This window comes from Colius striatus, chromosome 7 (assembly GCF_028858725.1).
Source record: "Colius striatus isolate bColStr4 chromosome 7, bColStr4.1.hap1, whole genome shotgun sequence".
Lineage (NCBI taxonomy): Eukaryota > Metazoa > Chordata > Aves > Coliiformes > Coliidae > Colius > Colius striatus.
In genome coordinates, this window is record NC_084765.1 from 9,695,948 (window position 1) to 9,712,023 (window position 16,076).

The 16,076-nt window shown below is 38.0% G+C and overlaps 1 protein-coding gene across 2 annotated transcripts in view; it reads right to left on the reverse strand.

Annotated features, from left to right (window-relative positions):
* The window catches only part of PARVA (parvin alpha), a 66,792-nt gene that overhangs the window by 16,138 nt on the left and 34,578 nt on the right, over nt 1-16,076 (reverse strand). For both annotated transcript variants that reach the window (XM_061999743.1, XM_061999744.1), the window contains exons 2-6: nt 8,749-8,838; nt 8,579-8,649; nt 7,863-7,965; nt 5,354-5,494; nt 3,898-4,013 (exon numbers count right to left, since the gene is read on the reverse strand). In XM_061999743.1, the coding sequence (XP_061855727.1) occupies nt 3,898-4,013; nt 5,354-5,494; nt 7,863-7,965; nt 8,579-8,649; nt 8,749-8,838 (521 nt within the window). The remainder of the gene's footprint in view (nt 1-3,897; nt 4,014-5,353; nt 5,495-7,862; nt 7,966-8,578; nt 8,650-8,748; nt 8,839-16,076) is intronic.

Genomic DNA, 16,076 nt, shown 5'->3' on the forward strand with positions numbered 1-16,076 from the left:
CTAACTAATTTAGGGCTATCTTCATTTCCAGTTTGTGCAGATAGCAGTAAGTACTTGCACCTGAAATTTCAATCCAGTTCATTCTAGCTCAGGTTAGAATTAAACTCTGTTTGAGATTTTTGTTTATTTTACCCTTTGCTGCAGGGTGAAAAGGAAGCTTTTATTTCCTTCTGATGATGACTCTGACATGCCAATGATGCCTTCTGGAGCAGAAGCCCTATCACTCTTGCCTCTTGAGGAGCTGAGCATCACAGCAACGGCAACTGTACTTCTCAGTGCCCAGTCCAGTGACATGAGAAAAGATAAGGGCTCATCATACTCTACTCTCCCTCTTCAAAAAAGAGCCTAATACATACTACTCTGTCAATAAAAAACACAGTTTCCTTTTTGATAAACTGTAGTTAATATAAATAGTACTTTTGCACCTTAATCCCATAGTTGACCAAAACAACAAAAAAGACAAGATACTAAGCCCTAGTTCCCTAGCTTTGTGCTTGGCACTTGATCACTCCCGTTAATAGAATTTCCACACTGCCGAAGTAAGACATGCATCTGCTGGCCACTTTTTTGACCAGCACATATTAAGATAAACTTTCCTATGTTTTTGGTTTATAAGAAAGACTGGTGAAAAAATCCCAATGGCAACAATCGGAATGGACCTTAGAAACACTAGTCTAAGTACCTTCTCTGTGACAGTTGCTTCCCATACATATTTTGCACTTTACAAACTCCACCTCAAAACTGACCCTAACACTGATTACACCAGTTCTAAAATTTGTTTTATATTAGGCAGAAAATGAGACAATATTCCTAAAAATAAAAGAAGTGCTACCAAGGTCTGAAAGACTGTCCAGCATGTTCCTTAAAGACAACAGTGTCTCTAACTGAAACAACAGATGATATAAATTGACGTCTACTATTTGAAAGTCATGGAGAAATGAGGAATGAATTAAGATTCTCCATTAAAAAGAAAAAGCTGGAAGCACATTCAAGTAACCGCAGAAGATTTTATTTGGACAGGTTTGACATTTTCTTCCCTCACAGCTGAAAGACTCCACTAAAGGCCATGAAAAATCTTCCTAATCACTTGTCATTTTCAACTGGTGACTACCTTCAGAGAAAACAACAAAAAAATCTGAAATTTGTTTAATATGTCTGTAAATGGAAAGGGTTTCTTCTTCATTTTTCTTCATGTCAGCTATATGTCAACGGTTTAAGTAACTGAGGGCCAACTGCTTCATTTCCCACTTAATGTCCCACTCTGAAAATTTTCCCCCTATTTGAATGGGTTTTGCCTATGTATTATTGGCTGTCCATTTCACCTGGAGGACAGTGGTTTATAACTGTTCCAACAAAATGAAATGCAGAACTATTCTGGAGGTTGAAAGAACAAATGCATCTGTCATAGGTTCAAAAAAAAAGACCTCTTAGGAACCTGCAGGCAATGCTGCTCAGAAACATTTCAGACCTTCCCAGGCAGCGGGACCAATGATCTCAGATTAGGCTTCCAACATACATCTCCTTCTAATTTCATTTCCTAGCTTTGCATAACAGTAGTTTACATGCTGAAGAATTTTTGTCCCAGTGCTCAGAACATGCTGAAGCCACTCTGGCTGCTCTGCCAACACAATCGTATATCCTCTGATTTAACGTGTCTTGTACACAAACAATGTGTCATTTAACTATTTGTGGATGGCGGAAATAAATAATTTTTTAAAAGAGGAAAAATGATGGCAAGATCCAGCTCTTCACAAAAACTCTCCCTTGTTTCAGTAGAAATGATCAAATAAAGCCCGGTCTTTGTTCAAAGTTATTCAGTCTATTAGTATGGAAGGAAAAGAAAATACAAAAGCTACAGAAGATCCAACTATCACATTTTTTCCCAAATCAGCTAATAACCCACATTCATATTACTTTCATTGCTAATAGCTTTTGTACAAAACAGCCAAAGGAAACAAACTTTCATAAGAAATGTGCTGACTACCTGTTGGGCACAAGCACAATTTTTGTTTTGGGAGTATCTTTGTTTCTATTTCAATGAACTACATTCAGCCAACACAGCAACTCCCACATTTTCTGTGCATCTAAATCAATATCATGAAATTAATTAATTGTATAGGGTAAAATTTAAAACCAGCTACCACATAGTCTGTTAAGTTTCCCTAGGCATCACCTTACTTTATAGAATATATGAGGGTTTAGAATATGAGGCATGCTAGCTTGAATGCTAAATTAGGTGTTAGGATCTGCTAATTGTTGTTTAAAACTTTCATTGAGTTCAGAGGGTATGTGAAGAATTCTATAGAACCAATCCCACAGAACACAGATTTAAAAGATAAAAAGGAAAAGCCTACCCTCCATAAAATAAAAATGTCTCAAACACAAACTACACTAAGAATACTGGGCCCCACCCTCTATTAATACGAATCAGCATAGCCATGGAGTTCCACTGATGGGCTTTCACCGAGGACTCAGTCTGCAGGATGAAATCTTCTGCGATATTATTCAGATTTCATTCTGGTGCAACTGCTTTCTCTGCAATTCACTGGCGTCTGAGTTACAGCTGTGTAGCTAAGAGGCAAAGCAGTAAGCCAGATTCTTTTACTACTTATTGTTTTTAAATTGGTTTATCTGCACTGACTTCAGTGGATTTGCTGCTGAACTACATTAGCCTATTAAACAAGAGGACAATTACGTCCATCGATTTCAACAGGAATTTTGTCTGGACGTAGGGAGCAACAGCAGAATGCAAGATCCAGTTCTTTATTTTAGGAGTGTGCTCTTTTTCTGGTTTAGTTTCTCATCCCAAAGATGCCTTGACTGCCACACTCCTGATTTCTTCAGCTGGTTTTGGTAGAACTTTGAGATAAACCAACATAATTAATGTATTTATAATAGCCAAAGGAAATTGCTTGAAAATGATGCTGCTTCTGAAGCCTTAAGACACACAAATGCAGATTTGCTAGGGTTCTCTTTCACTGTCAGCAGAGAAACACATGACACAGAATCTGAGAGTCACTGAGTCATTATCAGGCATCATTGATACATTTACCAGAGACTCTCCTTCAGATTTCTCCCAAATTACAAAACTTGTCTGATTTGAATGCTGGAAAAAGGAGTGGTTACTTTCTCAGATCTGTCCCACAGACTTTTAGTTACACCAAACTCAAGCAACAGCACTTTGCGCCAGATTCTTCAGCATAACATGAGTTAAAACACATAAATAGAGTTACAGTGTGAAAAATAAAGGCTATGTTAATTGGAGTGAAAGAAAAGCAGATTAAATGGGAAGATGCCAAATAAGATAGGGCGAGCACAAGTCCAACAAAGAAAAATGATGAACAGAATAACATGAAGGGTTGGATGGATGAGGCTGTAATAAGGAGACTGACACAAAAGATTTAGTTGATGGGGTTTCTTTTGCATGCTTATGAGAAAGCCAACACTGTAATCAGACTAAATTAGCATGCACAAGGCTGAAAAAGAATATTTAGTCACCTAACATGAATCTGAATGTAATAAACAGTGACAATTCATCATTCTGTGCCAAGAATGACTTGAATCTCTACACAAGTAAGCAGACCATCAAAAATGGGAAAAATAATAATTCTACAGATCATATTGGGTGATAAACACATTCCAACAATAATAATACTTCATATATTTTTAATGTCAGAGTCTGGCCACTTCACAATCAAAATAAGATATTCTGAGCCATAGCTCAATCTGGGAAAGCACTTCTGCCTTTTTCTGGTTGAAGCTGTGTCAGCAGGGAAGAGGCACGTGTGTTTCTCTTCAGCCAGAGACACACACATGCTCGCCCAAATAGAAACTAGATGTATTTTTCAAGAAACCCCTCAGTCAACACTACCAAGAGCTGTTTAACACCTCTCTTACCTGTACGACAACCACCTGAATGGACACATGATCTGGGAGTCTGATTGGTGCTCTAAAATACTGTGACAATGCCACCAGAAGATGAAGTATTGCTACGAGACTTTTACCATGAACAGCTGAAATAAATATTAAAAGTAAAAGTTACAAACTGCAAAGTAAATAGGGTGCATATTTTTACTTTTTAGGATGTAGGGATTATGGGACTCTTTCCTCTTTGCACCTGGAGCCAAGGGGCATTTTTAAGGCACCTCGCTTTTACTGGTCTCATCCTGCTCAACAGGTCACCCAAAAGCAGCCCAATCAGTAATACGTGTCAACACCAAAGTGTTACTTTTTGCAACATGTCTGGATGCCATAGGCTTGTGCAGATGGAAATCTAAAACTAATCCGAACGCCAGATTTCATGTACAGCAGTTTAAGTGCTGTTTCTGCATTCTCCTTGTCCTTCCTTTATTCCCTTTATTTCAATAAGGATTTATGGACTATCAGAAAGATATTTTTGTACTCATAACATGCACTTATTCATTTTTAAGTGTCACAATGTCTGCAGGATGATAAACGAGCCTATTTTGGCAGAAGCCTTAAGCAATAACTTACTAAACTCAATGACTCAAACATTCCTCATGAACTCGTTACGGTTCTTGTTATTGAAAATTTTTCACAGCAGGTTTCATATGGGTAGTTAACACTAACATGACTTACAAGATATCAAAAGCCATACTATAGGAAATCCTTAATCAAGGATCAAGCCACTGGCACGAAAGTGAATAATTTCTAATTCTTATTATTGCCTTTCTTCTACTATTTTGTTTTTTCATTTATAGTCTTTCCCAGAGTACTGTTCCTAGATGATCTTTCACAACTACAGTGAAGTGCACTGACATTTTTTGTACTTGACTAATGAATAACTAGTACCCAACTCCATTGGTAAAGTGGGATCAGATTCACAAAAACATCCTTCACTATCTTCCAATGAGAGTCTCAACTATGCCGCGGAGATATTCCTTCATACAAAATGCAGTATTGTTTTCAGATTGTGCTGGGGTGCCAAAATCTTAAATGACCAGAAATATTATTCATATCATGTTGCAAATTTTACACAAAGTGTCCTAGGACCTAAGTCTCCTTCTGTCTGTCTACTACATTTGTGCAGGTACTTGTCCATTACAATAAGCCAATTTAGTAAACAGAGAACTTTAGCTGGAACGCATATGGGCTTAGAAGCTAAAATACCACACTTCAACAGACTTTGAAAGATAGTTTATTTAAACTGGAGGTTGAGCACCAGTAAAGAGGGCAGAGTGTATCACATCTGGAAGTGCCCTGCAGAGCAGCTCCTACCATAAATACCAGGTTTCAGCCTTCACTTATCATTAGATATTTCAGAACTCCAGATAGCAGCTATAAACTCTCGTCTGCCAACAAATGAGAACAGCATAGGAAACATACAACTTACAGTCAACGTTCCATTTAATGCTTCTTGGAGGGAGTTTAAGGGTTTCATTGATCTTTTCAAGCACTGTCTGTAGCTTCTGTTTCTGAGCAATTTCAGACTGAGTAACTTCAGCAACATTCAGTTTCTCACTTTCAAGTTTCTCTGAAGTGATAACAGAAGAAAAACACAAAGAAAAACCATTATCAACTCCATGAAGAACACAAAGATCTTCTATACACCCACATGTACATTCAAGAGACATGAGACTTCTTAGTCTTAAAATTGCCTGGTTTTCCTTCCAGATCCACTTTCCCCCACACTTCTGCTTAAGATTCACATTTTCCCTTTGTTTACCCATTCCCAAGGGGAAGGCCAAGTATTAATGAAAGCCACACTACGGGCTAAGAAATATTTGCTGCAACTCCCTTTAGGAAACATCAGACTCAGAGGTAGGGCTAGTTACTTCTATTGCTACTGGATAAAGGGTATTCTGCATGCTTGTGGCTTGTACAGCAGGCCGTCACACCTAAGAAACAGATATCAATTTTAAGATTTGTTTCATCGGTCTCAGCCTCCCAACTTTTCCCTCAGGCTCAGGAGATTTTAAAATTTTACTTGGACCATTTTTGATAAAAGTAAAGTGACACCATATTCACAGAGGTGGAGGATGCACCCAAGAAATACAAACAAGTATTTCTGGAGAAATCAAAACAATTAAAACCTTTAGCAATTTATTTCTATGAAAGCACAACCATTTTCCACACTCAAAATTGGCAACAGATTTTTAAATATTTTATGAATTGGTTTGTGTAATTGTTTACTGCAGACTGGTAGGTATATATGTACACAACTTAGTGTTTACCATAAACAAAGACAATTCTGCAGTACAAGCTCCTTGATAACAATAACAGAAACAAAATGCTTGGTTGCCTATCAATTTACTTCTCTGAAAGAATATCTTATTACTTACTTATTTGGTAACAGCTGATCCTGTTCTCATGAAAGCCAAGTGAATATTTTCCCAAAGAGCCTGAGCTACCAGTCTATGAATCTTGCTTATCAAGAAGGACAAGGAATTGCTGGAGAGAGTTCAGTTCAGGGCCACCAAGATGATGAATGGAGTGAAGCATCTCCCTTACGATGAAAGGCTGAGGGAGCTGGGGCTCTTCACCTTGGAGTAGACTGAGGGGTGACCTCATTAATATTTACAAATATGTAAAGGGTGGGTGGCAGGAGGATGGAGCCAGGCTGTTCTCAGTGACGTCCAATGATAGGACAAGGGGCAATGGGTACAAGCTGGAATATGAGAGGTTCCAAAGAAACACAAGGATAAACTTCTTCCCTGTGAGGGTGACAGAGCACTGGAACAGGCTGCCCAGATGGGTTGTGGAGACTCCTCTGGAGACATTCAAAACCCACTTGGACAAGTTCCTGTGTGACCTACTCTAGGTGATCCTGCTCTGGCAGGGGAGTTGGACTAGATGATCTTTTGAGGTCCCTTCCAACCCTTAAGATTCTGTGGTTCTGTAAGACTGCTATCTCCATGGGTTTCTTGTGCCTCCACAGAAACCAGTCTGTGCATAATCTCACAATGAGACCAAAGTCTTTAGTTAACATACATTTGATCCATGAAGAATTATGGCTAATGGAAAAGATTTCACTGAAATCAGTAAGTGCTGGATCAGTATATACATATTTAGGGTCAGGTTGTATCTGATAGGCATTTTTTGGCGTTTGCATGAAGTCACTGGAGATCTGCCCATAAGAATCAAATTGCTCAGTCTGAAGCATATCCAGTCCATCACAATATATTCAATAGCTTAACCATTCATAGAAGGGAATAGTCTGTGTAGTCTTTATTAGAAGTGCTCACATGATGTTTCAAGATTCATTTAAGATACTGAAAATAAATTTACTGGAGACTTTATGAGCTGTAATAACTAAGAAAATGGCTTCCAAGCCGACAGTTAAAAAAAGCACATGTCAGCCCTGCATGAGCAGTTTCTTTTCCCTGTTTCTCAGCTGAAGCTCAGTTTGCAGTCTACTGGGCACCATTACTTCAGTAATGCTAAAAGCCAAATATCAAATCAGAAAGAAATTCCAGCTTTCCAGAGGAACTTCACAATGTGAATACACTATGGTATGGAACCAGCAGAGATTAAAAACATCCACTGTTGTACTGAAAATACCCATGCCTTCAAACATACTTTCCACTTGTAACACAGTAAGGCTTGTACAGCACATATGCAGACAGTAAATTTAGTTGGAGTGTATACTGTTGCCAAGACAAGAACCCTCCCTCTCTAGCACCCCAGGTAGGCTTTATGCTGTTCTCATCAACTACAGAGCACCACACGTTGCACTGGAGGATTGTGCATACAGCCTATTGCTCAAAGGTCTCATAATATAATGCTATTTTTATATCAGTTAGTGGCATAAATGTAAGATGATACCAAGGCTCCTAAGTAGGAACAAGTGATCCACTTACTGACAAAGTGCCCCAACAGCATGCACATATATTATTTCTTACCAAATAATTTCTGCAGCACTTGTCCATCATACAGGTCTTCAGCCAAGTCTTTCACAATGATCCTTTCTCCTACCAGCACATCATTAATCCAGTCAATTAATACCTTTATGGGAAACACAAATTTGGCAGTATTGCACACTATTCATTTGCAATTTAAAACACATGTCATTTTGTACAATGATGAAAATATTTAGCAGAAAGAATACGAAAGCTGAAATGGCTCAAAACACAGTCAGTCTAAGACATCACCAGAAGAAAATAGGAAGGACTTAAAAAGGACTCTTCTGAGGTAGCTGTGTCAATACCCCACAAAGTCTAAACAAATATCAGATTAATGCAGTGCCATATGGAGTGAAATCTGTCCTTTGATTTCAGTAGGACTTCAAAATTTTACTGTGAAGTAAAAGGTGTTGAAGTTGATTCTAATGAAGCTTCCTGCTAAAGTTCTAGCTTCACAAAAACTATGAAGGAAGTCAGTACGATCTTAGATTGGGAGTGGAACAGGACTAAGAATCTAGATTTAGGATTTTAATCCAAATTTTTAAAGTCTCTCTGTGCCATATCTAGAGAAAGAAAGACCTGCCCATTTCACGGGGATGTATAGACCATATAGTTTCATTTAACTAACATTTAAACAGTATTTTGAAGTGTGGAGATGAAAGAGACATTAAAAAACAGTTTCACTTTCCTGAAAGTGTTTATATGCTTTTCATTACCTTCATTAGTTCTTGTAATTTTGGGTCATTTCTTGAATTTGGATCAACCATTGTTCGAACTTCATTTTCTTCTGCCAGGTTTAAAAGAAAGGTATTAGAAACTATTACAGGCATGACACTTTATTTTACATCAAGCTTTTATGTTGAGATGTAAAATTATTCTGAATTACCTAGCATAGTGTCCTCAGGGTCTAGTTCGAATGGAATCGGACTAAGAGGTAAGTTAATGGCATTTATTCCTTCTTCCTGTAATTCAGATACTAGGAAATAAAAAAAGAAGAGCTTGGTCAAATTTCAATTCAATTTTACTTACTATTTCAGTGTTGCTAAAAGTAGCATTAATTGTCTTAATTTCTTTATAAGAACACAAGTCCATTAGATAAGCCACTAGGTTTAATTACAGCAATAAGATAGAGCTAACAAAAATGGGAGACCTAGACAACAAATCTCATGGATAATGGTACTGGAATCAATGCAATTTCTTCAAAACTCTTCCAGGATAAGGCCCATTGTGCTCAAATTTGCATTTTAATGGTTCTGACATTTTAACATTAATGAATCATTCTAGCTGAGGGAAATGATTATTGCTCTCAGCTATGTCACCCTTGCTTTCGAGATGCTTCAAATTCTGCTACGTGAGAAGAGCCTATATATCCACATGGGAGCTGCCAGACTGATAAACTATTTAGGACTGAAGGTGCAGTCACAGCACACAGCTGCCTCTGTTGTTCAGGTCAGAGACCAGCTACGGCAGACTGTGGGATGCTTCTGGCCCATGTTCCTGGCCTCTCTTAGCAGAAACCACAGCAGGTGAATACAGATGTAAGATGATGAACTCCCAAAAATACTGCCTTAAGTGTGGAGTCCAGACGGAAGTTGAGAAAGAACTTGGACACGGTAGTGGGGAAGTAATCCAAGATCCCATAGTTTGGAGATGCCCACAGTTGTCAGGCAATACAGACAAGTTCTTACTCACACAATGTCTACTAATGCCACAAAAAAAACCATGTTCTTCTAACGCATGTTATGAGAACACAGGAACAGAAAGATCCAGAAGACTGTAAAAGCAGTTCTGCCATTAGTATTGTACTGTATAGGTTCTGTCCCTGGTACCATTCAGAGCAACTTCATTCATTCCTCTGGATGCCACAACTTTAACAGGTTACAAAGACAAAACCCTTTCTTCACTGCCCAATAAGAGAATCAATACAAACAAGTCAAGACAGTAATGCTACCGCCACAGAAGAACACACAGCACTGTGTGGGGAGGTTACCCACTTGGGTGAGCAGACAAGTTTGTACCTTGCTTTGTAGCCAAGAAATCGGTGCAAATCTGCTTTACCAAAGCAGGAAAGAGGCTCTCTATTTTACGAATGACAAGCAAGTAGTGTTGTTTTGACCAATATTTTCCAGTATATAGACCATTACTAGAAACAGTTGTTAGCACAACTGTTCCAAGTCAGAGTTTAAAGTTAAATAACTTAATTCAAGAATCAAATATGCATACTAAAGATTCAGGTAGCTGCATACATCTTCTGACATGAATTAAATACATGATCTATGTGTAGATATAGATTCACCACATAACATTTCAAATTTACTATTTGAAACTTTCCTTGGTTTACTTTGAAAATTACAGGAACAGTTTAGGTTTGGAGAAAACAGAAAAGTACAAAGTGAGAGTAGAGATCTTGTGTTTTGTTCCTGGCCTCATGACTGTCTTGTAAGTTAGTTTTTGGAAAACAGCTTTGCCTCTCTGCCTAAACTAAGTTTCACATAAACACTGTGACACGTAGTCACTTGGTGTGATAACTATACTTAAAGCTTTCCAGATCTCTTCGATGCTTTGTGAAATGTTTTGTGCTCTGCCAGATGAAATGTCTGTGCAAGTTTCAAGAGTCTGTGTAGGGGTATTCAGGCATCTATGTAAGAGTCATAGTATTAACAGCAGTTAGAAAGCTTATTACTTTTAATTGTACAAAAACAACTATGAAAAATCAGCTATCTTTAGTACAGAAACACTAACTTCACACACTCACCCTGCTTGTATATCTGTAAAATACAAATACTGAGCAACTTTAAAGAGTCATAAAACAATGTTGACAATAATAGTTCCCTCGATTGTTGTATATCCTCTCAAACTGATGGCTGAGAGCAATGGACCAAATTAATCCCTCATGTAACTCCATTGAGCTCCAAGGAGTTACAGCAAGAATAAATTTGCTCTGGTGTGTACAGTCTCAGGAACTGTTTACACTTAATGGCAGTTTTTTGAACTGTTAGCACTCCTCAGAGATAATCATTGTTGGTTTTATTAACTTCTTTATTTTTTTTTTCATTTTTGTTCAAAATGGTTATAGGCAAAAAATCATCAGCAGACGGAAAACTTCCATGTGCAAGTCGTTCTGTTCTGAAATGTTTAGTTCACAGAGGACTTCTGCACAAAGGTTCCTAAGCAGAAAATTTTCTTTTCCCATAAATCCCAACAAGGTGTATAGTAAACAAAATCTGTTCAAGACAAGCAGCTCCACTGAGATCTCCTGTCCCAAAGGACAGCACAAAAAGCTTGTTGCTCCTCTCTCCAGAGTGACCCACTGGCAGAGCTCACTGGCACTTCTCCAAGGAGACTGAGTGGACCTGCAGAGGCTGAATATTTAGTAAGGCATTCTTTTATAAGGTTCACTGAACCTCCCCGTATTTGTCCTCCAACCTGCACAACTATTACTTGTAATAACATGACCATCATTTTCTCAGAGTTTCTGAAAATAAGAGAAAGCAAACAAAAAAACCCAGCATATCTTTGCATGGAAAGAGAACATGGAATACAAATAATGATGACTATAGAGGAGAAACTGATGTAATGCCCTCTTCTAGAATCCCATTTCAAGTGTTACATTTATTGTATAGCAGGGGCTAATTCCTGCTCTGCTGTATGCAGGTAGACATGGGAGATGGTCTTGTTCCCCCCCCAAGCAGCGCACCAAAATCACATAGATTTTTCACACCTGCCTGAGCCACCTGCAGAACCTACCCAACACATCTCCAGATGATACAATACCCCAGATAGATCCAGCTTGCCAGAAAGGACAGCTGCTCCTCAGCCACTGCATTCTGCAGCACACAACCAATATGCAAGGTTAATAATACTACTACTAAAAGGTGCGGGTAAGAACACATGCAATGTATCAAGTCGTATGCAAAGTGAGAGAAGATGTATTGTTTAGTACAGCATCACTTTCTAAGAATTTCCATCAAAAAAGTTCCATGACAAACCACCATTGTACACTCAGGTGTTTATAAAGGAACCACAGAAATGTGACTGAGGTTAAAAGTTTGCATACTACAGTTCCAGCAGAGGAATCAATTTTTCATCTGCTTTTAATTAATTTCCATGAAAATCACCAATTCGGCATTTAATTAAAACACACAGGTTTTGGACAATATTTCAGCAGCTGAAACTAAAATAAAACCATCTAATTTCATTAAGTACTTTGAGGAAAGACTTGAAGCATCAGCAAGATCTCCACTCTGAGTCTTATGTGTAAAGACATGGGAAGTGAGTAGATGACATAGCTGTAGTAGTTCATCTACACCACACCAGTTGCCAGAGTAGTGTGCTGTGACTGGTGGCAGTTCCTCTGATGGACAGTATCCACAGAGTTGTCTGCTTGACATTTGGCATGTATGGCCACTGGGTGACTCCAGCAATTAGAGCTAAGAGCACCTTTCTGTTCCCAGCTGCTGCTGCGGTCCAGTGTGTCAGTTACCAGGGGCCTTGTTCTTGTGCTTATATTGGCATGATTAGGGACTTAATCCTTTTGGACGCAAGAGGAAAATTCAGGCCTTAATGTTCTTTTTAGAGTCACCATGCCAAATGGAACTGCGGGTTAAATGTACTTTTAAAGCAAGACCCTTAAAAACAACAGTTATACATCAGCCAGACAAATCTCTGTGGATTGGCAATGTAAAAATCCCAGATTTAACTCTGAATAAGGAATGGACACCCCTGCTCAGATTTCTGATTCAGCTCCACATGCTGAATTTATTATGATGTAATCAAGTGCAACTCCACTGCTATCAGCTGTCAACAGACTTCCTCCTATCATGCCAGCATCAAATTTGGCCCCAGAGCCTGAGAGCCCACAAGCTTGTATCAACAGCAACTACAGCAGCTATTTTAAGCTAGATAGAGTTCTTACTGGTTTAGATGCTCTAGGATTACAAGGTCATAAACCTACGCTATCAAACCCATGGGCACTCTGAGCCAGACTTTGCCCTTTGATGCGTGCATGCGACGGCCATTGAAAACGCTGGACGCCAAGCACATCTGAAAGTGGAGTACTGCCCATACGGTTTAAATTGGCTTAATTCCTCTAGTACATGCAGCCTGTTGCTCCACATTGTATTTATTAGACAGTTTCATTTGGGTTTTTTTACTTGTTTATTTTGTGTGCTGAAGGCTTTTTGCTGCCCTGTTTAGTATTCAGAGTTTACTGTTATTCTGATTTGAATAAAACACATCTTATTATTTAACTGAGCTCAGAAATGCCATATCATTCAATGCACTCTGTGCTTCAGATGTATTTTAGCATATCTATCCAAAGAATCATAAAATAAATACAGCAAGATGTAGTGTGAAATGGTCTCTCCTCTGAGTTCCACAGCCATAACTTTCCATATATTTGATTCCATAGTTAGAAAACTAAAATTACTCAAGGGCTACAACACTAACACATTAATTCCAAAAGTTTGTGATTAACTAGAACTGAACCCTAAATTGAGAGGAGCAGAGTGGCACAATGCTTCTAACCTCAATCTTTCAAAACCAGGAATTTTATGTAGGTGTATACGCATATATTTAAATACACACACACACACACACACACTTCTGCAGTTTCTTTAACTTCCATTCTTTAACGTAAGGTTTTTCCATTCCAGGTATTTGCCATTTTCAAGGTTGCATTTACCTGGGGGCAGGTGTGTTTGGGGGTGTGCGTATGTGTTTGGGTTTTAGGATGGGGCTTTTTTGTGAAAGCTGAGATTTGTTGACATTCACGTGACTTCAGGAGTTTTTTATTAAATGTGAAAAGTCAAACTACCTGATATCATGGATTATTATGGTAGATAGTAGATTTATGTGCTGCATCTCTATCTTAAGCTACTCTTTCCTGAAACAAGCACAACTCAGAAGGCTATTGTGTTGTATTGCCAGAATAATACTGGGTATTCATATATACCATTCAAACATGCATGCTATGCTTACGTATGTTTCTGTATGTAGCCAGAAATTACACAGTTTTTAGAAATGCTGATTTTCAGTAAGAAATGTTTTTACTGTTCTCATATAAGACAGACATATTAATTTAACTATAGCTGAGTCAAATTGAGATCAATAATTTTTGGTTTCATATTCTCTTTATTGGTTGCAAATTTCTGATAGATGCTCATGAACTTGCTGGCTTGATTTTGTAACCATGTAAGCACAAGAACAGCTTTACTTCTCCTTTTGACCTGATAGTCTGCAAGGCAGACTTGATTGTAAATTACTGTATCTGCACAGATTTCAGTGGATTTATACTGATGTATACCACCTCACCAGCTCAGTGTGATTCCTATTCCTCCTGACATACTCCAGTTTTACACCCCAATATAATTCCAGTGAATTAATTCTAAATTTGTACCAGCAAATGTGAATAAAGATCCAAATTGCCTAAGATGGTCAGAGAATGGGAGAAAAAACAGCAAGGGCATTTTCAAAAACTTCTAGTTTGAGCTTTTACAAAATGACACTGTTTAGTCAAGCAAACTTATGCAATCGCTTTCTGGGCCATCCATCAAAAATGTTATTTTCTAATGCTTGTGTGTGTGCATCTTATAAGTTCACAAAGGGAAAAGAAAATATTAATCTAAAATGGTACTGCCTAATTTTCTTGAATAGCTAATTCATCCAATATGATTCTGGCAGCTCAACTTTAACTCTGAAACAAAAGAAATCCACACAAAAGACAATAAATCTGCATTACACACGGTACTAAAATGATTCAATGGATTTATAGATGTTTACAAGTTTGCAGAATGTGACACAGCATCCACCAGAAATTTGATATTCACAGCACAAAACATCATAAACATATGTCTGCAACTACAAAGGGGACTTTTTATGTGGGGATCATTGTTAAAATTGTCTTCAGAACATAAACCTTAAGTTGTAAATGCTACTCCCCATTTATTCTCCAAGACATAACAAATGAGGAAAGAAAAGCAGAGATATGTTTGTAATTGAAAATGTTTCTCAGGAAATGATCTGTACAGGAACATCATTCTCATTCCATTAACTGCTGACTCCCAGCCAACCATTTGTAAAAGTAAATAAATATGCAAACTGGCTGACAACAATGTGCCTGCCTTTAATGTTACTGCATTAGAACCCAGCCTCCAAAAAAGAATCTATTTTCTTTTCTCATTTCTCTGTTAAACCAAACATGGCATACACACAAAAAGAACGGGTGAAATGCTATTCGTAAAATAGAATGGGAAAAACGCTCTAATTAAATTTCCCTGTATGCAATACAAATGAAATGCTTATTACCATGAACTTTCTTTAAAGTCCAAAGTCACTGCAAAGTACCTCAGTGACAAGCTTGCTGTTTGGTTCTTTTTATTTTTGCAATGAGCAGGGAAAAAATCCTCCATGGATCACCAGATCTCTTGTCTGAGTAGGTAAAAATCAAAAACAAAACACGGAGCAAGCAATCCTCTAAAGAGTAAATGTGATTTTCTTCACCATGTCACAAGTAGCTTCATTATACACTCTCACATTTCATATAGATGAAGGTCATTTCTCAGAATCTCCCTGTAGTTTCTAAGAGGTAACAAGCAGTGCAGTGTCAAGCTAACACAGATGCCAGTCATACCATTCATTCCTTCCACACATCCCCTCAACACGTCTTTTGAAATATATAAGCAGTATTTGCAGATGTTTTGAAAAAGCCTGTCACTCTATAGGTGTGCTTAAAATATCACTGAAAAAAAACCCCCAAAAGACAGTATTGGGAAAAAAAACACAGACAGGAGTTCAAATTATACTGATTTTTTTTTTCGTAACTGAAGAACAAATCATGTATATGAGAAATGCTATGACCATTCCAAGTCATTATCAAAATGTACTGCACTGTATCTGATCCCAGCTTGAAAACTCCTCAAATACCCTACCAACAAATCTGAGGGTATTTATGCAGATGACATCTACAAGTTGCTAGCTGGTCTGCACATGGTATCTTTAAATGCAAAAGTATTTTATTGAAACAAATCCTTAGACAGCTAAGATTCCAAATTTATTGAGATATTGAAATATCTCAGAACTATATGTACAGTGTTTGGGGCTATATGCAGGCAGAAGGAAGAGCATTTTTAATCTCCTCACCAATGCTTTGATATTTCTCAAGTTATAACAAATCTGCAGGTAGCAACATCCAGAAGAAAGTCGGAGGCCTCTTGG